At 39.9% G+C, this 26,584-nt stretch overlaps 1 protein-coding gene across 1 annotated transcript in view; it reads right to left on the bottom strand.

Annotated features, from left to right (window-relative positions):
• The window catches only part of CNTN5 (contactin 5), a 998,629-nt gene that overhangs the window by 47,684 nt on the left and 924,361 nt on the right, over positions 1–26,584 (bottom strand). Inside the window, exons 16-18 of the mRNA XM_084613389.1 lie at positions 25,691–25,811; positions 5,794–5,952; positions 5,212–5,361 (exon numbers count right to left, since the gene is read on the bottom strand). Coding sequence (XP_084469515.1) covers positions 5,212–5,361; positions 5,794–5,952; positions 25,691–25,811 — 430 coding nt within the window. The remainder of the gene's footprint in view (positions 1–5,211; positions 5,362–5,793; positions 5,953–25,690; positions 25,812–26,584) is intronic.

Genomic DNA, 26,584 nt, shown 5'->3' with positions numbered 1-26,584 from the left:
GTTTCCTTCTCCATTTGTTCCATGTTTCTTGATGACAAAAACCAAAACTCCACTCCAGAGGAGAGACAAAATGGCAGCCAGACACAATCAGAGAGGTTGCCTCCTGTGTATTATTATGAGCTAGAAATCAAATGGGAGATGTGGACGAAGGAGCCCAAAAAGGTTACGAAAATACTTTATAGTGATTGGTCAGTCTGTATGTCAGAACAGACAAGGAGAAGGAACACAGGTCCTGTACGGTCACAGTCCAAGCCACAGAACACTGTCCATCATTTCCTATACCAGAAACCATCCCAGCAATTTAACCAGGTGGCTGTTTGTATCGTGAACTGGCATTCCCATCATTCTGCCTCCTGTCACGATAAATAGGACCCTTGTATCTGAGGCTGAAGGACATTTAGAAGGCACTACCAAACATACTTTGGAGAGCTGCAGGGGCTATTTTTTTTTCATTTAGATTTTCCCAGTTGTATTGAGAGAACACTTCAATTTACTAAGCATTATTGAAAAGATATGTGTTGACTAAAATCAATAAAAACATAATATGAAAATGTATAAAAATAGAAAATGGTGTGTTGAAAATAATAAGATGGAAAGTCCTCTTTGATTAAACAGAATGAATGTTAAAACAAAGTAGGGTGGAAGAAAATTAAAGAAAAATGAGTAATAATGAAGGAATTTAGAAGTTTTCTGTTCAAAATGTTAAAGTGCAGTTTTCAATTAAAGACTCATTGATTATATCCTGTGGCCTGCCACTTTCCACAGTTGCCATTGGCCGGGAACAGTGAACCACGGCTTCTGGGAGCTGCGGAAGGCCATGCCTGAGGACGGTCAACAAAATGTTCTGCAGCCCACAATCAGATTACTCTGATGGGCTGCATGCGGCCTGCGGGCTGCAAGTTGCCCACCACTGGTTTACACAAAAAGAAAAGGAGTACTTGTGGCACCTTAGAGACTAACCAATTTATTTGAGCATAAGCTTTCGTGAGCTACAGCTCACTTCATCGGATGCATACAGCAACCACATACCACACAACAGAACGGGCTTTGTTGCAAGGATAGGTTCCTGGGTTAGTGGTTCTGTTTTGTGATATGTGGTTGCTGTATGCATCCGATGAAGTGAGCTGTAGCTCACGAAAACTTATGCTCAAATAAATTGGTTAGTCTCTAAGGTGCCACAAGTACTCCTTTTCTTTTTGCGAATACAGACTAACACGGCTGTTACTCTGAAACTGGTTTACACAGTCTGTCTAAACAAACAAGAATCAAGTCTTCTTTATGCCTGCACATCATAACTCTGTAATCACATATCCATAAACTGAATCTTTTCTCACCCCATATCTTCCTGGTATATGAGATAATTATGCTTGTCCTCCAAATCCATCATTTAAGCTCCAGTCCTGCAACTGAATCTACTGGCATGGACCTCTGACTTCATGTAGAATCCAGTTTCAAGACTGTGGCTTTTGAGTGTAAGCTTTGCAAAAGCAGAAACCCATATTTTTCTGTGAAGCACTGGAGATACCTGAGGCCCTATACAACTATGAATAATGTGTAAGTTTGCTACTACTGATATCTGTGTCAGTTTTCCATAAACATAGTTCATTAAGACAGGTTTCAGAGTAGCAGTTGTGTTAGTCTGTATTCACAAAAAGAAAAGGAGTACTTGTGGCACCTTAGGGACTAACAAATTATTTGAGCATAAGCTTTCGTGAGCTACAGCTCACTTTATTGGATGCATTTGTAGCTCACGAAAGCTTATGCTCAAATAATTTGTAGTTCATTAAGTTATCATTAGGAGTAAACATTTTAAAACTCTCTTTCTATATTTTAACAAATTGGAAAGCCATCCCTTGTTGCAATTAAAAATAATCTTCCTTTTCTTCTCTTTTTTTAAAAAAAACCCCAACAAACAGACAAACAACTGGATAGCGTTTTCACTAATGAGAAGATTCTGAAACAGAGGCAGGGACAACTGATTTCTGGTTCATCATGCTGTCTTTAACACATATATTGAATGACAAATTCACCATTTACTTAAGCTTGTTCCAAAGCCATACATTGATTTATTGACATTTGTATGGGATTTAACATGCCATACTCCAAAACACACACTTAAAACGAGAACAATTCTGTAGTTACAAATGTTATAGGGAAAGAAAGAGAACATCAAACTGGGGATGGGAAGGTGTTAAAAAAATCATGTATAATGACCCTATTTTAGTTCATTAGTCACAAAGTTTTCATTTAATAGCAAATACAAGTGTATTTTCCTGCAGGTTTGATCCTGGGCACTTCAGCATCTAAACACACATCTCTACCACTTGAGTTAAAAAAAACAATAGTAGACTGTCATCATTTATGTGTACCAGCAACTAGATAGGGGCATAACACATATGTCATCCAGTCCCAATATTCTTCCTCTACTGATTGTTATGTATTATTGATTGAAATCTCACAGCTAAAACCCAACAATTGTCCAAAGAAAAAGGAAAGAACGGTGGAGATGGGGAGGACATCTGGGTCATGGGGAAATGAATTAGAAAATGCAACTTTTGTTTGGCAAACAACTGAAAAGAAATGAAATAAAACAACCCCCACACATAACATGACTGCAAACTACAGCATTACATTTTCAAAACCCAGATGGTGAGAAAAATACTCATTCATGGCCTAAAATACATCTGGTCCATTAAAACACAGGATATGCATTCATAAATCTGAGAGAATATAAGCTTTTGGATGCAGCCTATCATCTGAGATAAGCTTCTCTTGGAATGTCTGCGTCCTCTCTGATTTGTATCACCTGCCTAGCCAGAGAAGTAGTTAGAACATTTGGGTTCAACAGAATGAGTAATACCAGCCCTACATATGGTACAAAACCAGGGAAAGCATAAGGCTGATGGTAAAAGCTTTTCCAAACACTATTTTAAATGAGAGTAGGTCATGTATTTTTCATATTGTTTTTCTTTTCTTCCTTCGGACTGTAATGGAGCAAAGTATGAAGCATATGGAGCTCCTGCTTAAAAACAAAAGGAGAGAGAGAGAGAAAGAGGTAGTGTGTGACTAACACAGAGTGAACAAGACACAGAAGTCTGATAAAATGTATCCTTTGGCAGGAAGGAATGAAAATCCATCGACCTGCATGCAGTTCTATGACTGTATAGTGAAACCTATTTTTAAAACAACAACAAAGTGGCTATTTAAAACAGAAAAAAAAAGTTCTTTATTATGACTACAGATAATATGTATATATAACAATCAGACTAACTGCATCTATCCTGACTGTTTTAAGAATGACTGTTTATGTGTGGTTTCTATTGCAAGAGTGGGTGGGTGAGGTTCTGCGGCCTGCAATGTGCAGGAGGTCAGACTAGATCAGTGGTGGGCAACCTGCAGCCCACGGGCCACATGCGGCCCGTCAGGGTAACCTGCTGCCGGGCCACGAGACAGTTTGTTTACACTGACCATCCGCAGGCATGGCCACCGGCAGCTCCCAGTGGCCACCATTCATTGCTCCTGGCCAATGGGAGCTGTGGGTGGTCGTGTCTGCAGATGGTCAGTGTAGACAAACTGTCTCGCAGCCCACCAGTGGATTACCCTGACAGGCAGCGTTTGGCCCACGGGCCGCAGGTTACCCACCACCAGTGAACTATGACCAGTGAACTATGGCTCTAATGCACATAATTAACAAAGCTCAAAGGCCGACCCTTTTTATTCCAAAGCTATGAATGCAGATAGACTATGGCATTACCACTTGCAATACTTACAATCTCCCCTCATGAAAAGATAGAAAACAGAATGAGACGTGACTAACCTATTCATCTAATTATTCATTTATACAAATGGTAAAACTGTAAGGCCAGCAGATGCCAGTTATAAAACAACAAACTTCTGAAGCTTACTGCACGATCCTCTATTACATGAGCTAAAAGCCCCATAGCTCTTAGCCAAGGCTGTAGAAGACTCATCAATCTCTTCAGGATCTAGGTGCCACTCAATGGGGACAGAGCACCACACCCAGCAGGCATGGGTTACAAAAGCATGGCTGGTTTCATTTAAGCTTGAACACATAACTACTCTATGTGATTAACAGCCTACTTACAAGTCACTTAATGGAAAACAAAACAACCAGACGTGATGTTAAATAGTAACAGGGAAAAGCCTCAAGTGTTCAGAAGTTGAGATCCGCTTGGATGTTTACACCCAACCACATCTCTGTCTCCCACCCTTTTCCCTAAATACGTATCCTCTCCTTGGATTTGTCCCTTCATCTAAATAGTTCAAAATAAGATTCCCTCATGTTCCCTTTCTGCCACATACAACTTGTTTCTCCATCCTCCTAGTCTTTCTATAAATTGTGCTTAAGCTCCCAAAGTTTTGGACATTTGCATTTCCAAGAGGTCTGAATAATGTACTGATTATATGTATAGTGTTCTTTGCTAAAGAGAAGATTCTCAAAAGTGAGGCAGTAGCAACTGATTTCTGGTTCACCGTGCTGTCTTTAACAGGTGCACTAAATGACAAATTCACCATTTACTTCAACTTTGTCCAAAGCTCTTAATTGGTTTATTGACACTGCATGCCACAACAAGGAATGTTCTGGGTCTTCCCCGGAGGCACACACACAATTCACTGTGGTATACAAGGAAATATCCAGAATGCACTGGATTGGAATACAGCAGCAGTGGATCCAGCAGACAGAGTAGAGGACTAGTAGGATTTCATTTGACTTTCACAACAATGGAACTTGTGAAGGATTTATAATGAAGAAAAGGGGACAGAGAGGGACTAGGTAACAGAAAGTCCTGGGAGGAGGAAAGAATAATGGTCATGTATGAGTCTGCAGGAGAATGATGTGTGATTCTGTTCATAAACCAGCAAAGTCTCCGGGGAGATCATGGATCAAGAAGGGTCTGGAGCTGCAGGTTAGAGGACAGTGAGCTGTAGAAAGCAGAATACACAGTGTAATGGCCTAACACTTGAAGGTAAGAGAGGGCTGGGCATCTTATGTGAAGTTTTCCCAAACTAAAGAATAATTTTATTTTGAATGAACGAGCTCTCCCATTGGGAAAAAAAACATCACACTAGATTAGTAGTGATTGCCAACAGTGATGTCTGCAAGAAGCTTTTGAAAGATATTAGTTTTTAAAAAATTCTTTATTCCTGATGGTTCCTACAGAATAAACTTGTGTCTTTCAAAGTTCTTACCTGCTTCACTGGTTCTGATCACTCGAGATGGTGCACTTGGATCCCCAGTCCCGATTTTGTTGATTGCTACAACTCTGAATTCATATTCCACCCATGGGTTCAGTTCTACTGCCACAGCAGATTCCATGTCACCACTTATGTTCTCTGGAACTGTAGAAAGCAAAGACAATGTGTAAATCATTAACTCACCTGAAACTCATGTGTAATATGCCAGTGGTATGTGGAACTGAATTTTACAATATTAAAGTATCACTGGAGGTAATGGAAATCAAACTCATCAGTGTGTGTGTGTGTATGTTTATTTAATGCTTCTGAAAGATGGCTGATTAACTATTTGAAGACAGAAATCCTCTCTTTATCCACAGCTACAGCAGGGACAGCCACACTGCAGGCATGTTGTCAAGTGACATCCAAATGCAATTTTTAAATTTGGACCTTTTACTTTTTTATCTTCTTTTATAATCTTATTAATCTTTTATTTTCTTCATCATCCTCTGCAACTGGTGTAGGTGGTTCCTATTCTCTTGAGCCAGGAGTTTTGAACTCAGCCTACTCATATTATGTTAAAAATATTTCTCTCACCTGTTTTTACAGTCTGCCAGCCAAGTGAAAATGGGCTACGTGCTTGTAAGTTGTATGTGGAGATAGGGCTGTGGTTGTCTGCCCCAGGACTCCAGGAAAGCGTCGCCGTGGTTTCTGTAATTTCCTCAACTATCACTATTCCTGGGGGACCAGGAGGACCTAGAAATAAGGTGAAAGAATAAGAAGAACCGCACTGTCATGCCAATTCAGCAGCACTAACACAGGATACACATGTTTCCATAACGACATGATGTAGTTCAGTATTCATGAAATACGTAGTTAAGATGCATATCACTGAGGTGGTTGATTTCTATGATTTCTGATGACAAATTATGATTATTTCTATTTTTTTAATACTTCATGAGGGAGAAGCAATTAACATGTCAGAGTGACAGCTGTGGAATTAGAAGCAGAAACAGGAATTTTAAAAAAATCATCAATTACTTTATTCTTTAATTTTTTAAAACTGAAGAAAAATAAAAGTAAAATAGCAACCTTTAAGAAGCATCTAAGGTTAAACTAAACAGCCATATGTTCTTTTCCTCCCTTATAATAACCTTACACCATCTACTTGCAGTATTCCTTGCTCTGCTTCATCAGAACTCAGTTGGATCTATGTGGACAAACCCTTAGGAGCATTAGGGGTCCTATTTAAGTCAATACACAGACCCTATTGCCGGAGGAGGTCTCAGACTGTAAACTCTTCAAGGTAGCGATGATGCCTTAAAAACCCACAACATGTCATGTGCTGTAAAAGTAATAAATGATAATTATATGAAATTAATAAATATAAAGCAAATTTTGGATATTTGTAGAGGCAAACACCACAGTTTGTTGATATGACAAATGAACCATGTTCAAAGTAAAACTAAGATCAATAGGTGTCTTGAAAACCACTAAATTTTGATAATCACCAAATCAAGAATTCAATATATATACTGTCTCACATATTCAAACATTCCCTGTATCATCTAATAGCTTGCTTGAATGATTTTGTTTTTCATTTAAGTTAATATTCCAAAGGATATTGTTTGTTACAAGGTCCAGGAAAAAAAAATCCCAAACAACAAAATTGCTTTTCATCTCTTGAGAAGTGAAAAATATTATTTTACTGTACTCAGCTGCAGACAATCATAATTAATTATTTTTTATCTGCATATGTTATTTGATTAATTAAGATTGCTAACAGAGATGAGTCAGAACCAAAAACATAGATATGAACACTCCACGTCTTCTCCAGTTGCTAACAGACCTCAGTGTTACTGGACTCTGAGAACATATTAACTACCATAAAGGATCAGTATCCACTCTCCAGCAGTGGTGAGAAGCAGGAAGGGGCATGAACCCCACAGTAAGGTTAGGTTTATTATGCAGGTTCTGGGTGGTGTCGGTGGTCTGCAATATACAAGTCAGACTAGGTGATCTGGTGGTCCTTTTTGCCTTAAACTCTATTACTCTATGAGTACGCAAACGTGGAATAATCTGACCCCAAAATAAATCTTATCCTGGCCTCTTAGAGATTGGCTTAAACCCTGAAGCACAAGATTTAAGATTCCTTCAGAAAATGTTCTCATAATTATGACACATCTGAATATTCTTGATATCCACATAAATATCATTCTGAATCTCAAATTCTTGGTTTCAACAACTTTCTGTGGCAATATATCCCACAGTTTAATTACATGTTGTGTGCAAAGGCATTTCCTTCTACTGGTTTTGAATTTCCCACCTTTTAATTTCATTGAATGTAAAAAGAAGTAACCTATGTTATAGCCAGTCTTGTGCCAAGATTTTCTATCAGTATGTATGTAATCATAAGCATATATTGGCTTCTTTTGGCCCTTCAGATGGCAATAATGAACCCATGCTTGAACTGATGCTAGCAACTCTGATCAAAGTTAATGGGAAAGTCAGGGAATACCTGGTACCAAGTGGATTTGGGGGTTAAACTGATGAACTCTAGGTTGTTTTGAATTTCAGTGCAAATAGTAATAAACTGCATAGTCTTCTCTTCCCTCTGAAATATTTCTCTCTGAAATAAGTTATATTACAAAATATTTGTGATAATGAAATACATGGAAACTGTATCATTTAAATGAAACTTTAGAAAACAAGCTATGGTAATCCCGTAGTATCACGTATTAAATTATCTGGGCATTTGACATTGTAAGGTATATAATTTTGCCTTGAATCCTAATGTGTAAAAATATATATGTAGATATTGCGCAATATCTTATTGCAAAGGAAAAATAAATGAGTTAACTGGACACTTCAGAGAATTCAGAGCCAACACAATAGGTGACTGGAGTCCTTCAGTAGCACATGGAGAAACTTCAAGTTACACCCAGAATGATGAAAGCAAGAGCAGAAGAGGAACGTTAAAAGGACTTTAAAAGGTCTGGAAAATGTTGTATCTGTGCGTCTCGCCTCACCAGGTGTGGTATATTACAACCACAAACCAGCTAGTATCACTGGACTTTACAGTCCCTCTGATATTCCCTTCAACAAAATAATACTTGTATGAATTATGACAAAATAATTACAGTCAGGACTTTGCCATAGTTCAGTCCCACCACTTCACTGCGAAGCTGTAATTATATCCATTAAACATATAGGCAGACTAAGGCATAGTCACTCCACACCAGATACTCCACATCCTCGGATTCCCTCCCCTGCCCTTATACTCACTGCCAAGCCCAGCCTTTGGACTCAGTGCTTCACATAGCATTTTCCCTTTGAACATTTTGCTGCTCAAAAACTCGTTCTCTCTCTAACCATAAACAGGGCTGGACTAAGGCAATTGTGGGGCCCTAGACACACCATAATACAAGGTCTCATGGGGCAGTGGTAGGGGTGGGCTCTGGTCTCCTTCTAGGGAGACAAGATGGCAGCAAGAGTGTACCTAAGTACTTACCCCAGCAGCTGGGCATGTATCTGCTTAAGTGGGCAGGACCCACTGCACTCTTCTCCTGCTATACACAGAGTCCCCTGCTGGGTTGGTGTTGATCTTGGAATTAACACCCATTGAGATGAATGGGGGTGAGTCCATCCCCTTCCCCAGCAATTGCTTTAATCTATTTGAAGACTCAGGCAGACATAATTTTCGAGTTTACCTTGCAATCATACTGACTAGAAACTTTTTATTTTTAATAAACGCTCCAATTTTAATGTAATCACGTGACTCCAGAAGCTGGAGCTCTGGACACAGTATTATAGTGCCTAATCCCTAATCTTAAGCAACATTACAGGTCCTTTGTGATATCATTTTCTCTAAAGACTTCATATGTTTATGGAGAGAGTGAGTTTCCAACCACTGTATTATAATAATAATAATAATAAATAATAATAATAACATGCTTTTCATTACATGAAATTGGTAGAAATTAGTTATGTCAATGTCACATGTTAAATTCTCAATACATTTTGTTGCCCAAGTTCTCTTATGGTTTCAATACCTTCTAAATCATTCATAGTCATGACAATGGCTCCTTAAACTTTCTGGGGTGTGTAGTCTCACACTGTCTCCAGGAGGACTGTTAAAAAGCATTTCCATTTCCAACATCAGGCACTTTTGAAAGGACATTAATAAGGGACAAAAGTTTTGGTGATGACAAATGGATGACAGTTAGCCCAAGACCTGAGTGCCATGCAGATGTTACTCATTTTGTGGAAATGCCATTAAATTTTATGCTCAGCTGTAACCATTTATAGTGTCAGCCAGATGCTTAGGTTAAAGATACTTTTCACCCAAGGGCTATATTATTGTTCAGGATTTCTGAAACTTTTTAAAAAAAATTTAAAATAGTCAATTTAGGGGAAAAAAGCAAGTCATATGCTCCTCTCTAAACTCTGCTCAGAAAGTGACTAGATATAAATGCAATATAGTTGCAGCTTTGTAGGGAAGCCTGCTTGGTGTGGAACATCCAGTTATGCACTTACAGAATCAATAGAAACCCAGCATAAAGGATATTGGTGGATTATCTTCTGGGAAAGCAACTCCTCAGTTTAGTTAAAGAACTTTCTTTTATTTTACGGCAAAAGAGATTGTATTTTGGAAAACCTGTTATGAGGTTTTTTTTTTTAACTTCAGAAATTGTTCTATCCATCATCTAGTGAGGTTCTTTAGAGTTCCTACTGCTGTCTGATGTTAATATGGGATTTCTTGAAATGCCATTACCAATTACAGTGTCTTAGTAATTCTGTTAAGCATTGCCCTTTCTGTTGAATCCCTAGACAAAACCTGCTTTTCTGCTACATAGTGAAAGGAAGCAGCACATTAATTTCTCATAGCCTGTACTTTACTAAAGGCTGATCTGCATAATTCTTATCTCCTGCATGGGTAAATCGAGGCTACTCATAACTTCTACCACTATCTCATTCTATTGCTCTTATTGTTAATAAAATGTACTAAAATAGCACCATTCATTTACATGGCCCTTTTCCTGATGACCTTGCAGCAAAGGCTGGACAAAACAAATAGAAACAAGACACAGGACAATGGTTCGGTAAGGGAAAAGTGTGGAGAACATGGTTGGAAATATTCTGAGGAAGAAGTGGACTTCCAGGAGGGATTTGAAGGAACAGATCTTTAGGGGTTAAAGAGAAAGGACAAGAAGCTGACTTAGAAGAGCAAGACTAGTAAAGGGAGACAGCATGAAAGAAGGTACCAGTAAGTAAAAAGTAACAGGAGCACCAACAGGACCAAGAAGAGGATGGAGGGTAATGAGAATAGAGATGTAGGTGAGATCAGAATCTGTTGAGTTTTGAAGGTGAGAATAAGGAGCTTGACAGGAGACAGATAGCTAATGATGGGATTCCAAAAGAGTGGTGATATGCTTCAAAAGATCCTAACAGGAAGAGGAATTTAGCTCCTGCATTTTGTTTAGACTAAGGGGAAAGGCAAAATCAGGAAGAGAAGAGCCAAGTGTACAGTAAATCCAGCTGAACAATGACCAAGTCTTGTTGCACAGTGGGGTATTTGGGAATTGGGCTGTTTCAAACCTGCCAATGCCCCTGGTGGACCTGCAGTTTAAGCCTGGGAGGTAAAAAGGGTTGCTAGTGAGTTTACATGTGCTTCTGTCTCATCAGCAGCAATTATTTCCAACTTTCTCTCCCCACACAGTGCTATTTCAAGATCAAGAGATGTTGAGCTAGTATGCAGTTGCCTAAGCTTTGGAACTGAAGACCCTCATTTATTAGGCAAAGGTGGTAACCTCCTCTGAGTTGAAGTTGCCACACAAAATGCTGTTTTATTATTTTGGTTTGGAAAATTGGTTTGGCTTGAAAATTTCCAGATTGATTCTGAAGACAAAGTAGAAATTTGGAGACAAAAAGCCACAAAACTGTTGTTTACAATTAGCCTGCTTTGTAATTTTAATGTTTGTCTAGTTTTTCCCTCTCCCTCCAGCTCAGAAATGGCTTGTCACTACTCCTTCAAACCTTCCATAAAGTAAAAGCTCCTTATTAAGTCATGGATCAGCTATATTTGAAGAAAACCCATGGTAATAAAGCAAAGTTAATTATTTTTGCTGTATATATTTCTGGATCTTTCTCTTATTTTAGTCAATGGGAGGCTTTTTGTGTCACTGAGTTCAGTGTGCGCTGGATTGGGCACTATGGATGCAATTCACCTGAATGCTGAGGATTAGAACAAAGTCACTAGCTTCCAAATTAAACCCTTAGAGCAGGTGTTAATCAGTGCATATACCTTGTTCTGCTCCTTTTGCATGGGTGAACTTCGTCATATATTTTTCAACAAGCATGCCCTCTACTGTAAAGTGGCAGCTTAGACAAAACATAAGGATGTTTGTTTAGCTGATAGCTAACAAGGACCTTCCCTCCTTTACTGCATATGGAATAGGCTTGTGTTTTTAGAGCTAGATGTCCCAATTTTTTGTCTTGGTTGTACAAGTGTGAGCCATTTATTAAGGAGACACAGTAGTCTCTCTATGGTTAAAGTTGTAACCAGAGTCTCCTTCTAAAACAGATTTTGACTCATCTTGTAATTACCACATCATTTGCAAGATCCAAGACCTTAAAATCAAGGAAACGTATGATTAAGGACCTAATACATTTTAATGTGCCTATAGCATGCTCTAGACTTCTGAAATGCTATGCTGGGGGTGTGGCCTATAGGCAACATTTTTTAAAATAAAATTAACTGTTTCTTTTTTCATTTTCCACAACTTACTGGGAAGGAATCCTTTGTGCTAGATGCTGGGTTGTCTTGGCCCCCGTTCCTGAAATGTAGATATGTGCTGGAAGCAGGTGGGTTTAAAGGAGTTGGAAACAAAAGCATGTGGACAAGCCTTCTGGTCTAGTAGAGGTACATGGTAGTCTCTTAACAGGCAAGATCAAGCACCCTGGGAGAAGTTATGTTTTTTGAGTTTGTGGCAAGGTGGATCGAAAATCCAATTATTTGGGCCTGTGGTTTGGGTTTATAGGTGTCTTAATAGCCTTTACTATAGTTTCAATGTGAACTTACTAAACTAAAATTTCTGTTACATTCAATAGCTGTGGGTAATGGCCTTTAAACCCAAACACTTGTCTGTAAGTTTTACTGGCAATATAGTCAAGTTGACTAACAGCTCTTACATTATATACTCTCTAGGTCAGCAAGGTTCAGAGACAACACATACAATATTACTTCTACACCAACATATTATGGAAGTGGATTTCTTGCTTATATTGGTACTTTAATGTGTACTTTAACTTTAACGTGTACTTCTAAAGCCACATTTTGTAGTCACAAAGACTTTCATCCTTTATTGTATTTCATCCTTTTACTCTATTGCAGAGGTGGGCAAACTACAGCCCACGGGCCACATCCGGCCCCTGAGCTCCTGGCTGGGGAGGCTAGTCCCTGGCTCCTCCCCTGCTGTTCCCCCCTCCCCCGCAGCCTCAGCTCACTGCACCGTAGGCCCAATGCTCTGGGCGGCGGGGCTGTGAGCTCCTGGGGCAGCGCAGCTGAAGAGCCAGGCCTGACCCGGTGCTCTGTGCTACGTGGTGCATGGCTGGCTGCACCCGGGCGGTGCGGCTGCCCATACTGGTGCAGCCGCACCGCCAGCCACCGATGCTCCAGGCAGCGTGCTAAGGGGGCAGGGAGCGGGGGATGGGGGTTGGAAAGAGGGCAGAGGAGTTTGGGGGGCGGGGGTGTGGATAGGGGTTGGGGCGGTCAGAGGGTGGGGAATGAGGGGAGTTGAATGGGGGTAGGGGTCCCTGAGGGGCAGTCAGGAAGGAGGGGGGTTGGATGGGGTGGCAGGAGGCAGTCAGGGGTGGAGGTTCCGGGGATGGTCAGGGGACAGGGAGTGGGGGGTGGTGGAGGGGGCAGGAGTCTGGGGGGGGCATTGTGGTGAGAACCTGGGGGGGTCAGATAGGAGGCAGGGGCTGTGCCATGCCTGGCTGTTTGGGGAGGCACAGCCTCCCCTAACCAGCCCTCCATACAATTTCTGAAACCTGATGTGGCCTTCAGGCCAAAAAGTTTGCCCGCCCCTGCTCTATTGTATTTCTCTATACTCATTGTAAAGCTCTCTTTCAGCTTCCACATAGCCTTTTGATAATTTTACTTAGGGTAGGCATACAAGCTGTGTTGACCAGCTTTCTGTTTATGGCCATACAGAACACATTACTCACTGTGCTGAAAGCTGACTTTTTGTTTCTTACAAAGTATGGTTCCTGTCATGCCTGTATTACTAATAATTGTTTGGTCAAAAGTATTTGTAATGGATACATATATGCTAGCAAGTTTCCCATAGTGCGTACACAGTATATTTAAGTAACTCCAGGAGACTGTGGCCACAGATTTTTCTTTTCTGGGAAAGGCATGTGGTCCATTCACATCTGTAACAAGAACAACAAAAAATTATAAACACTCTGCATTATTCAAAGAGATAACAAAAATTCAGCAACTGATTTAAAACTATTCCCCGAAACTCTTAGTATCAAAGGCTACCTAAATCTCTGAGTTGAAATCATCAATATACCACTGGAGATAACAAGACCAAATGAATGCTGTGAATTCTCAGAAACCATAGTGCTGGAGTGACCCATTCATTCATGATGGTTTTCTTTGAAGTTGCTCCTAAAACAAAAATCTGAATTTCCAGAAGCACTGAAGATGTTAATCTCCTACTGTGTCCCTATGGCTGCTCCACTGTAGGTGTATCCATGTCTCTGAGCCTCAGATTGGAGATTTTAGGCTTGCCTCAAGGCTACCTAGCGCTGCACGGGTGAACTGTCCTTAGTTCCTTCTCTACCACAGAGACCCTTATTAAAAGCTCCAAAGCAGAGGCAAAGAGGGTGGGTTATGGAGCACCCATAAGGACACACATCTCAAAGAACCACAGTTACTGCACAAGGTGAGTAACCTCTTCTTCTTCAAGTAGTGTCCCTATGGGCGCTCCACTGTAGGTGACTCTACAGCAGGAGCCCTGATGGAGGGGTGGGGCTTTGGCATTGAGTCTAGTACTGATAAGACTACCGTGAATCCAAACATAGCATCTGATGCTGAGTTATAGGTGATAGCATAATGTCCCACAAAAGTATGATCAGCTGCCTAAGTTGCTGTTCTGCATATTTCTGTGATGGGAATGTTTTTGATGAAGGCTACAGAATTGGAAACAGATCTCATGGAATTGAACTCCAGATGGAGGTTGAAGATTGTGGGTACAATAATAATAGGTAATGCAGTTTGATATCCATCCAGAGCATCTTTGTTTCGAGACTGAGGATACGTCAGACCTCTCTGCAATTGAAAGCAATAGTTTAGAAGATTTTTCTGAAAATTTTTGTTCTACCCAAATAGAATGCCAAAGCTCTCCTGACATTGAGTGTAGGTAATATTGCTTTTCTCTGGTCATGATGTGGCCTTTGGAAGAAAGTAGGGAGGTGAATACGTTGGTTTATGTGGAAGGCAGAGGATACTTTCAGGAGGAATTTTGGGTGGTCTCTGTGAGACCTTATCCCTAAAAAAACATCGTGAAGGGTGGGTGTGCCATTAGAGCTACTATTTCTTAGCCGGAGCAGGACCTTTGATATGAGAGGAATCAGAGGAAAGGCGTAAATGAGACCTGTATTGCAGTGAACGAGGAAGGCATCTGGAGCAGTACTGGGAGCATATTTTGGTTTTGGTCATGGCAAATAAGTCTACTTTGGGGATTCCCCAATGCTGAAATACATTGTGGAGAACAACAGGCTCCACTTCACATTTGTGTTCCTGTTAGAATGTCCTGCTGAGGGTGTACGCTATGGTATTCTGCACACCTGGCAGGTAGACTGCTGACAAGATGCTGCTGCCATGCACCAGTTCCATAGTTTCACTGTCTCTGCGCAAAGGGATGGTGATCTCACTCCTACCTGGTGGTTTATGTAGAATATACACGCTATGTTGTCTGACATGACTTTTATATGTTTGCTCTTGATCAATGATAGGAAATGTGAACAATCATTCCAGATGGCTCTGAGCTCCAATAGGTTGATATGTAGTGTTGATTCTAAGGGGGACCATTTGCCTTGAACCATGTGATTGTCTAGATGAGCTCCCCAGCACAGTAAGGATGTGTCTATTGTCAGTATCAATGTTGGAGGTGGTTGCATGAATGGGACCCCTGTGCAGATATCCTGCAGATCTTTCCGCCATTCAAGATGGTCTTTGACTGTCAGAGGTAGGTTGTTTTATCTGTCTCTGTTTGGTGTGTATACTGCTTTGAGTCATGCCTGAAGGCAATGCATGTGGAACCCTGCATGACTTAATTCAAAGGTGTTTGTTGTCAGGTTAGTGGAAGGCAATTTCTGGCCTGGGTCTTGGGGCTGATCTGAACAGTGTCAATTAAAATGATTAGGGTGTTGAACCTATGTAGTGAGAGGAAGGCTTTGGTTTTCACTGCATCTAAATAGGCTCCTATGAATTTTAGATGTTGCACTGGAGTTAGAGTAGATTTTTGAGTGTTCAATTGTAGTCTCAACTGCATTAATATATCTATAGTCTTTTGTGTGGCTAATAGGACGTCATTGAAGATTTGTGCCTTGAGCTGGCAGTCATCTTGATATAGACATGTCATGATTCATAATTTGCAAAGAGGAACCACTGCCACAGGTAGGATCTTCAAGAACACTCTGAATGTGGATGATAGACTGAATGGAAGCACCCTGTATTGAAAATGGTCTTGACCCAAAGTGAATCTCAGGAAACTCCTTTGAGATGGTTGAATCACAATATGAAAATAAGCATCTTGTAGTCTGAGGGCCAAGAATCAGTCTCCCTAGTTCAGAGATGGAATTATTGGAGCTAATGTAACCATTTTAAATATTCGTGCCTTTAAGTATTTGTTGAGTGACCTCAGATTCAGAATGGGTCTCCATCCTCCATTCTCCTTTTGTGTTGATTCTATAGCACCAAGTCATGGTTCAAAAGCATAGAGATGTTCCATTCAGAGAATGAGAAAGAGGTGCTACTACATAGCAGAATAATAATGATTTGTCACATGTTTGTGCAGAAGTGGAAAAGATTCCAAATCTGGTGTGTCTCAAAACACGTTACCCCCACATCCTCTAGCCTCCCACTAGTAACAGACTACAACCTAGATCTAAAACCAAGAATTATCTCTAAGTTCAGTAAATGTACATCTTGCAGCCATAAATGCCTTTTATCAGAAGATGAACAGCAACTCCGTATTCATTCATCCTACAACAAAAAGATTCCTCAAGGGCATGGGTAGGGCCCTACCAAATTCACGGCCATGAAAAACGCAACACGGGCCATGAAATCTAGTCTCCCCCGCAGTGAAATCTGGTCTTTTGTGTGCTTTTACCCTATACTATACAGATTTCACGGGGGAGACCAATGTTTCTCAAATTGGAAGTTGCAAGATTATTTTAGGGGGGGGGGTCACAGCATTGCCACCCTTACTTCTGCACTGCCTTCAGAGCTAGGCAGCTGGAGAGCGGCAGACATTGGCTGAGGACCCAGTTCTGAAGGCAGTGTCCCGCCAGGAGCAGCGCAAAAGTAAGGGTGGCAATACCATACCGTGCCACCCTTACCTCTGCGGTGCTGCCTTCAGAGCTGGGTGGCCAGACAGTGGTGACTGATGACCGAGGGCCCAGCTCTGCAGGCAGCAGCACAGAAATAAGGATGACAATACCATACCATGACATCCTTACTTCTGGGCTGCTGCTGGCAGTTGCTCTGTCTTCAGATCTGGGCTCCAGATCATCGCTGCCAGCACAAGCGCAGAAGTAAGGGTAGCAGTACCACAACCCCCCCCCCCACAATAACCTTGCGACCTTCCCACAGATCCTTTTTGGGTCAGGACCCCTACAAACACACGCCATAACATTTCAGATTTAAACAGCTGAAATCATGAAATTTGCCATTTTAAAAGTCCCATGACTGTGAAATTGACCAAAATAGACTGTGAATTTGGTAGGGCCCTAGGTATGGGACACCTTTTTCCACAAATCAGATGTTCTAATCCAACATGGAACCTTAACCTGGTCTCCAAGTGCCTTGGAAAGTCTTCTTTTGAACCCCTGGTCACATGCTTGCTTATGCATCTGTCTATGAAAATGGCGTTCTTAGTGGCCATCACCTTGGCTCTGAGAATCGGGGAAATAGGAGCTCTAATGGCACCCTTCACATCATTTTTTTAGGGATGAGGTCACACAGAGACCACACCCAAAGTTCCTCCTGAAAGTGTCCTCTGCCTTCCATGTAAACTAACTTATTCACCTCCCTACCTTCTTCCCAAATCCACACCATGACCAGAGAGAAGCACTGAAATAATTGTTTTGTGTGACAAATTGATCAATAGAATGGGAAAGCAGGGTAAGAACAAGAATACTTTTGTTTTTATTTTTTGACATGAGCAAAGGAAATTCCAGGTCACTAAAATTTGTATTTTATACAATGCTACCTATGAACAAAGGTGTCTTAGTAATATGTCATTTTAGTATCTTTACAAACTACTAGTGGCCTTTTTCTTTGTTATATGATTGTACAGTTTGTAATCTAAGTCATAATGCTACAGAGTATTGCTTCTAATGTACTATTTAAGCTCCATAGAGACTGAAAGATTATACCTGTCATGCTTTGACAGCAAACTTGTTGGAACAATATAGAAGATACCACCTGACATGTTTGGAGAAAGAGACAGCAGGTTAAATTGAAGCTGGAGCATTTATATAGAGCAATCTGAAAAGAGGTTTGATCATTTGCAGCAGATGTGCTATGTGATGGATAGATTACTGATGTCTGTAATACAGCACATAATTCAGTGGTGTGCGATTGATTCCACTTATTAGCTTGGGTTTAACATACCATGATCCAAGTTTGCAAGAGAAATATGTGAGCTTTAATTTACAGATAGGGTTCAGGTGACAGAACATCTCTGGCAATGCAGGTTATGTGTTTCAAGTGGAGTTTGCTAATAACTCTTTGATTCCTTGTGTTGACAATAAAGAAATCATGACCCAAACTAACAACATCTAGAAGAAAACGAATAATTCAAAGAGACTGGTACCTTGCTGTATTTTCTCTGTGATTAAGAAAAGCTTTCATTAACTAGATCAATGTTAAAATGGAGATAATTCAGCGGTGTTGATTTGAGCCTCTAGATTATGCTAGTGCACACACACATACATTCACAAATACATACAAAGCCTTTTATTTTGTGAGCTTACTTTGCTAAACCTCCTGTGGTGAGCTTGGAACATTATTATTGTGTAATACCATAATAACTATTAAAACTGACCTAAAACTGTACATGAGATTTTAATTGTAATTTTACTTTCAATATTCCCATATTGGGTATAAATATTTATAGGAAAATCCTTTTTCTCTTATTTCTAAACGCTTAAAAGTGAAGTCTCAATCCCTGCAACATTGTATCATAATATGCTCCGTATTGATAACTACTGTATACACTTTAATGCACTGATTCACGAAAACTGCCTGAGTTGCCCTGAAGCTGCTACTGTAACCCTAGTCCCAATCAGCCCAAAGAAGAGGGGGAAAACAGAGTAATCCCCAGTCCTGGGGCTGCAAGCGGAGATCACCCAGAAATGTGTTCCATCCTATGTAGGAAATGTTTCACCCTTGTGCAGCCCCAACAAATCATCCCCCTGCTGTTTACAGTGGAACTGCATTGTTTCCTCAACAAAAAATGGGAACAGAAGAATGTACAGAAACTATTATTTGTAGAAGAGAAGGCCTAATTTGGGCCTTATTCTAACAAGGTCAAAGACAAACTTCAATTAATTAGGAACTGGATTGTGGCTTTGGAAGGTCTTTTTGGTAAAATTGAGTTATGTTTAGTGCTGTAGCTGTTATAGTGTTCCAGAAACTTCCTCCCCCTCCTCAAAGCAAAATATTCTATTTACCTTTGCCAGATGTGGCTGGCAGGACCAATGCTGATCTGCAGTATTAAGACAACAAAAGTATTTGCTTTACAATGTCAGTTCTTTCCATGATAGAGCTAGCTGATGACTTAATGTTGGTTAACTGAAGGTTGACGGAGGTAGCAGATCATGGAGATATTCACTGTAATAAGAAATGAATAAAGATTGTTTTGGAATTTCTATCACATAATGGAAACTTAAAAACACAACAAACCTTTGTGGAAGACAGTCTTTGAAAACAAATTAACTTACCAACCAGGCATTGTCTTGAGGGAACCTAACACATCGCTGGCTAGGAATCAGCAGAGACATCCGCAGAATGTAAACCTCCTGGTTGGTACGTGAGTATAGTAACAACATTTGTGATCACATCATTAGTGTCAGAACATGACATGCATATTTATCCTGCATTAGAGCCTTCTGTTTTTGTAATCTCTTCTTTGTGAAAAATAAGTACAGAGACACGCAGTGGTGCCAATTATAGCTGGAAAACCAGCCAAGTTGAAAAATTCTTCTTTTTCAATCCCTTGCTGGTTGAAAATCACAGGAAGCTGAAGATGTATACAAATAAAATAAAGATCGGTAACGGAGAGGGCATTAGGCAAGGGAAAACTGTTCCTGGATCAGTACCAAGAATGGGGTATGATACGCATTGATTGATAAAAACCAAAAATAGTGTCTCCTCCTTGACTGGATGACTGAAACTTTACAAACACGGACAAGCACTTCCTCGGCATATCTTTTTTCTCTGTGAATACCCTTGTTTACATGACAAACAGCTACTCTGAAAACACTGCTGTGGAGAAACACCTGTTTGCACCGTTTTTTCCAGAGAAGTGTGAACATGGTGAAAGTCAGAAACAGAATGCATGTTCACCATTCTTGTTTTGCACTATTCAGTCATATCTAGAAGGAGTAGAGGATATTTTTATTACCCTCCACACACATGTAATTCCGCTGATTGATTTCTGCACCAGCACATTCGTGGTCTCTGTGGGCAAAATTTTGTCCTCAGATGAGTGCACAGAGCTTTGAAATATGGCAGTGAGAGCCACGTGTATGTATCCAAGAGTAGAATTTGGCCTGATGACAGCAAGTTTACCACTAAAGATTTATTAGAATTCACAATCAAGTTTTGCCAATATTTAGAACTAGTAATCAATAACTCAAGTCATGCATTTTGTAAACCTTTAAGAATTAAATCTAGGCACAAAATGGAATTTTGTATGTGGGAAGCAAAAGATTATAACTTGTATCTTTGTCACAGGTGTTCAACAGAAAGGGTTCTCTTGTGATGCAAAGGGACAGAGAACTCTCTAGGCCAATTTCTGAAAAGGGTATTTGATGCTTACACAAGTTAAGGAGCAGCATTACCTACAACCAAACAGTGTGGTGAGGAACTGTGCATAGTTCTTCATGTTACTCTGCCAAAGCACCTCTGGTTTTGTCTTCTTTCATTACAGTGGCTGAGCCCCATTTGAACACAGACACTTCAATTATGTCAAACTGTGCAGTAGTTTTCTGAGGACAAATATTCACTAGGATGAAACAACTAAACTGTTTTTCACTTGCAAATCATAATAGGATTTAAATGCTTTAAATTCTAAGCTGAAAGTTGAGTGCACTAATTCATAGGGCAAACACTGGCACTGTCAATAAAATGTTTATAGGTAATGACATCACCATTCTTTGCCATATTTAAAAAAAATAAAAATAAAACAGAAAGGAGAATAAATAACAACAAGGGACAGAACAGAAAGGTATTTGGGAGAAAGAGAGGCTATTATGGACTAAATAGAAAGTTGCCTTAGTATTACTTATGTGATATTTAATCAGATTTCTAAAGTACCCATCAAAGTCTTCAGCTTTGAGTGTCAAATGTTGAAACTATGTCGAGGGATAAGAGTCTTGCTTCTTGCCAGCCTTTTGGTGGAAAACTTTTAACAACATTTTTGAAGAGTATGTGCGGGAAGCTCAAATTATGGTTTTGTCACTAACAAAGACGTCAATAAAAAAAGTGTATTTCATGCTAAATGAAATCCAGTGAACACCCAAAACGGTAGTACACTTTATTTGCAAAAGGCCCACAACCCTTTAAAAACCTGCACATATGGTAGGAAATTTTCAGAAGATTAGCTTCCTTATTTGCATCTGACAAATTGATGTACATAAATTTGAGTACTTGCACCTTTCTTTACCTAATTATAGGTGCAAACTATTTGTCAAGTTCCTCCCCCACTCTGAACTCTAGGGTACAGATGTGGGGACCTGCATGAAAAACCTCCTAAGCTTATCTTTACCAGCTTAGGTCAAAACTTCCCCAAGGTACAAAATATTCCACCCATCGTCCTTGGATTGGCCGCTACCACCACCAAACTAATACTGGTTACTGCGGAAGAGCTGTTTGGACGTGTCTTTCCCCCCAAAATACTTCCCAAAACCTTGCACCCCACTTCCTGGACAAGGTTTGGTAAAAAGCCTCACCAATTTGCCTAGGTGACTACAGACCCAGACCCTTGGATCGTAAGAACAATGAACAATCCTCCCAACACTTGCACCCCCCCTTTCCTGGGAAATGTTGGATAAAAAGCCTCACCAATTTGCATAGGTGACCACAGACCCAAACCCTTGGATCTGAGAACAATGAAAAAGCATTCAGTTTTTTACAAGAAGACTTTTAATAAAAATAGAAGTAAATAGAAATAAAGAAATCCCCCCTGTAAAATCAGGATGTTAGATATCTTACAGCGTAATTAGATTCAAAAACATAGAGAACCCCTCTAGGCAAAACCTTAAGTTACAAAAAAGATACACAGACAGAAATAGTTATTCTATTCAGCACAATTCTTTTCTCAGCCATTTAAAGAAATCATAATCTAACACATGCCTAGCTAGATTACTTACTAAAAGTTCTAAGACTCCATTCCTGGTCTATCCCTGGCAGAAACCAGCATATAGACAGACACACAGACCCTTTGTTTCTCTCCCTCCTCCCAGCTTTTGAAAGTATCTTGTCTCCTCATTGGTCATTTTGGTCAGGTGCCAGCGAGGGTACCTTTAGCTTCTTAACCCTTTACAGGTGAGAGGAGCTTTCCCCTGGCCAGGAGGGATTTCAAAGGGGTTTACCCTTCCCTTTATATTTATGATACCATGCAATTACAGGCAAAAGTATTTAGACTTGCCCTGCGCTGTTCATTCTGCAGGCACAAAAGAGCTAACCCAAGTTGTCTAACCATTTATTTTTTTAGCAAACTTCCTCCATTGTACAATGCAGTACATACTGAAGGCACTATATAAATAATGAAAAATAATTAAAGCCTTACTACTCATACTGTGTTCAAATGAATATGCTAGACAGAGATTGGTGCATATTATTCCATAGTGAACACAATATACAAAGGAACTATATGTTTTCTATACAATACAATGTTCTGAGACACGGCACGTGCCTGAGAATGTGGTGGTACATTGCTGTCTTTGAAGTGTTACACCTGAGGTGTGATACCAACTGGGATTTGCAAAGACTTTGTGTTGTTCTTCTCCAACTGATGAGGGCAGGATAATGTACAGTTGTCTCTCTATTCCTTCATTATAAAGAGTCAAAATAATTTCCTTTGACTTACAGTCAACACATCTGATTAGTAGTAGCATAATGTAGTCCCCTTGCAAATAATCAACCAGTTATATCCTTGAATATCTAAAAGAGGAAGTGTAAAGTGATTTTGATTCAACTTACTCTGTGTGTGAAAAGTATTACCGAGGAGATGGAGGGTACAGTAAGTGAAGACAATCTCACATATTCACATATGTCAAAAAAGATCAGACAAGCCTTACAGTATAACATCTAAACTACAGACAATAGCTATCCCTGAGAAGTTATACTACCTAGGGAGTATATAGCAGTACTCTTTTGGTTTTCATTGACAAAACGGCACAGTGGTAGGGAATTTCCTAGACACATGACAAGCCTCCTCCACACCCCAAACTGGAAGTCTTCAGAGTAACCTTGCACCGCTGACCTCTTCTGCTGAATCAGTGTCCAGTGTTCTCAAGGACTCAACCAAGAGAAGCTTGCCATGACACTGCAACCTGGGACTATCAAGTTGCAAACCACTGAGTGCCACTGTAAACTGAGCAATGTAGAGAAAAATGCTGGGGAGGGGCACAGGGACTGAATTACAATAATTTTTAACAGTATAAAGGAAAACAAATATTTAGATTCTCTTAAATATTTTGGATTAATTTTTGAAAAATGCTGAAGAAGAAAGAACGAGTGACAACTACATGGAATCTGCTTTAAATATTTACCGCAAGGCCAAAAACAAAGAAAAAAATCACCCAGCCCTTGGCAAAAGCAATGCTGACACTGTAGAATCTGCTCTGTGCTATTTGCATAAGTATTACAACTATCTAATAGGAAATTCACTTCTTGAACAAACTAACCAAATCACATAATTTAATGAAAGCAGAACTTTACATCAGTACAAAAACAGACACACAATGTAAACCAGTTGTAAAACAGATACAAACATAATTCTGATTTTATCCTCTTATTTGCCAGCCTCAGAGACAAGGATAATGGAGCATAGTAAGTATGGCATATTTGAAACTGAATCATGTTTTAATTTCATGTCATAGTTTTAATTTCATCACAAAGTTAGGGACACATGAATCCAATTCCTTCTAATACCTCAGATAATGCTTTTATTACTCTCACATACAGACCTCCTATTCTGAGAAACATTTTCTATAGCAAACTACAGTAAATTCACATATGTAAAATGAACCCCACTGGGGGAGAAATAATTAGCTTACCATAGGAGGTTATGGAGCAGGGGTCAGATCTGTGTAATTTAGAAGCAAGACTGTGGAATTCTAGGTACTAGTAGGTTGAGCAATTTTTGAAACTTTTAACTGGTGAAATGACGTTCACGGAAGTTAGGTTAATAGAAGCCCTGTAGTCCTTGAGTTCATGCAACATTTAACAGCCCCTCCCATCAAATAAGTAAAGAACCTCACACTCTGCCAGAAACACCATTTCTTCTCCACAGAGCATATTTTCTCCATGCAAATGACAGATAGAAAAAAAAAAATCAAGCCTGAACAAGTGGTGGAATAAGCTAAAAGGATTTTACTTTTTTAAAATCTTCTCTAGTCGTCTTATATTTTTTATTTGGGGTTTCCTACATGCTAATACAATATCCCACAGTGTATTACATTTTAAAATTTAGCATACCATATAACAAGCATGGCCAGCGTGATGCCTGCTGCCTAAATGAGACATAAGGAGTTCTACAGTGCAGCCTCCCACATTCTAATGCAAAGGTGGGGGACACATGAGACTACAGGTGCCATCATGCATTGATCAAGATGGAACTTGGTATGGTGTTCTTGATGTCCCTTCCAGCCCTCCATTTCTAAGACTGTATGATCTGAAGTCAGCAAGGAAGACATATTGCAAATGAAGTGACTAAGCTCTGCTTCACTTTGTGTTAGTTGGAGGCCCCGCTGATCCTGCAAAGCCCTGAGCATTTTTTCTTGAGTGGTGTTCAGAACTCTAAATTCTCACTTGTGTCAATGGGAACTAGGGGCACTCAGCACCTCTCATGTGGTGCTCAGCAGCTTGCAGGGTTGAACCCTAATTTCATCTGCCAGCTCCTAGCAAGTTGCCAATGTGATCTCTGTAAGGCAAAGTTTCACTCATATATTCAAAAATATTAAGATTTTGGATTTCTTCCTAATAATTGCTCATACCTTTCATTATACTACAAACAGAGCAGTCCCCGCAGGTTAGGAACTGAGCTAATATTTCCTGACCATTAAACCTGAGCGAATGGCTTCAATTTTAGATAACATTTATAATAACAAATGAAAAATAATCATTTACCTCACACAGAATTGAATTATTTTTTAAAAAATTCAATATGCTTTTTAAGCTATTACATCTTTTAAGAACTGAGGGTCCATTTACCAATTGCCATTGTCAGTCACGCCTGTTTTGCAGACTGGTCTACCACACAGCTTTTTCAAAGACAAAAACATTAAGCAAAAATGACATCAGTATTGTAAAATCTAAGAATAATGTACAGCACTGATATGCTCAAACTCCATGCATTTAAATTCAGTTGTATGATCATTTATGTTGATCATGTCTTCAGACTTAACATAAAGAAAAGGAGTACTTGTGGCACCTTAGAGACTAACCAATTTATTTGAGCATAAGCTTTCGTGAGCTACAGCTCACTTCATCGGATGCATAGAGCCTTAGAGTTGCTCATGCCAAGCCACTGGCCAGGTGGCCTGGGCATGAGGAGGGAGCAGGACCTTGTCAGATGCTCATCTGATGCTCCTGGAAGTATGCATCCGATGAAGTGAGCTGTAGCTCACGAAACCTTATGCTCAAATAAATTGGTTAGTCTCTAAGGTGCCACAAGTACTCCTTTTCTTTTTGCAAATACAGACTAACACGGCTGTTACTCTGAAACCTGAGATTTAATATACTCACCCCTAACAAGAAGTTCTGCCTCATCTGACACACTGTCTGCTGTGGTCTGTATCCTGCAGCCATATCTCCCAGCATGCATCAGAAGGATGTTCCTGATCATTAAATCTGCAGAGGATGCTTGCTGAAAGAGGGATGAAGTACAAGTTTAAAATGTTTCAGATCTGCCCCATTCAAGGTGGTTTATAGGCACTTTGCATATTGTGGCAAAGTCCCCTTTGCAGGTTTTGCAGTTTATATTAAAATAATTTTCAGAATACTAACTCCCTGTTTTAAGGAATGCAGGGGGAAGTGCTTTTAATAAAATTATCAACAGAGATTAAAGGGCAGGATTTTTTATTTGTAATATACTTAGTAAATAACTAAAGAAAAACCTTTGCATTGCTTAAGAAATAATTACCCACGCATGCTTGCATGCAGAGAGAAATGCTTTCCAAATGGACAATAAATAGCAAATGTATTAACTAAACCAAAACTCTCTGGCCTGAGCAATGGCATTAATTGCAGTTGCTGGCTGTTTTGGAAGGAGACCAAGTTAGCTGGAAAAGTTAGTGATGATTAATATTTTGGTCAGTAGGGGGGAATTAACAAAATCTTGAATAAGACAATGCAAGAGATTCCCTGTCTCCCACCCCGCCCCTTTAGAATTTGTATGTACTTCCAGCTGAAATGTGCACTCCTCTGATGTCTGTAAATAAAGAACATGGAGTAGTGGGAGTCCCAGCTTTTGCTCATTAGGATTGAGGTCAACAGTGATCAGTGTGCTCACTAACTGTGACTGGAAAAGGGCAAGAAGATGCCGGTACAACTGCCCTTTGAAGTATGAACAGCTGTGTCTGAGAATTGCAATGTTATTTAATAAATTCAAATGATTGTTCTAGGCTTCTGGATGCACCA

Source organism: Lepidochelys olivacea (genome assembly GCF_965140295.1).
Source record: "Lepidochelys olivacea isolate rLepOli2 genome assembly, chromosome: 1".
Classification (NCBI taxonomy): Eukaryota; Metazoa; Chordata; order Testudines; family Cheloniidae; genus Lepidochelys; species Lepidochelys olivacea.
The sequence above is the reverse complement of the archived record's forward strand: the minus strand, read 5'-3'. Positions and strand labels throughout refer to the sequence as shown.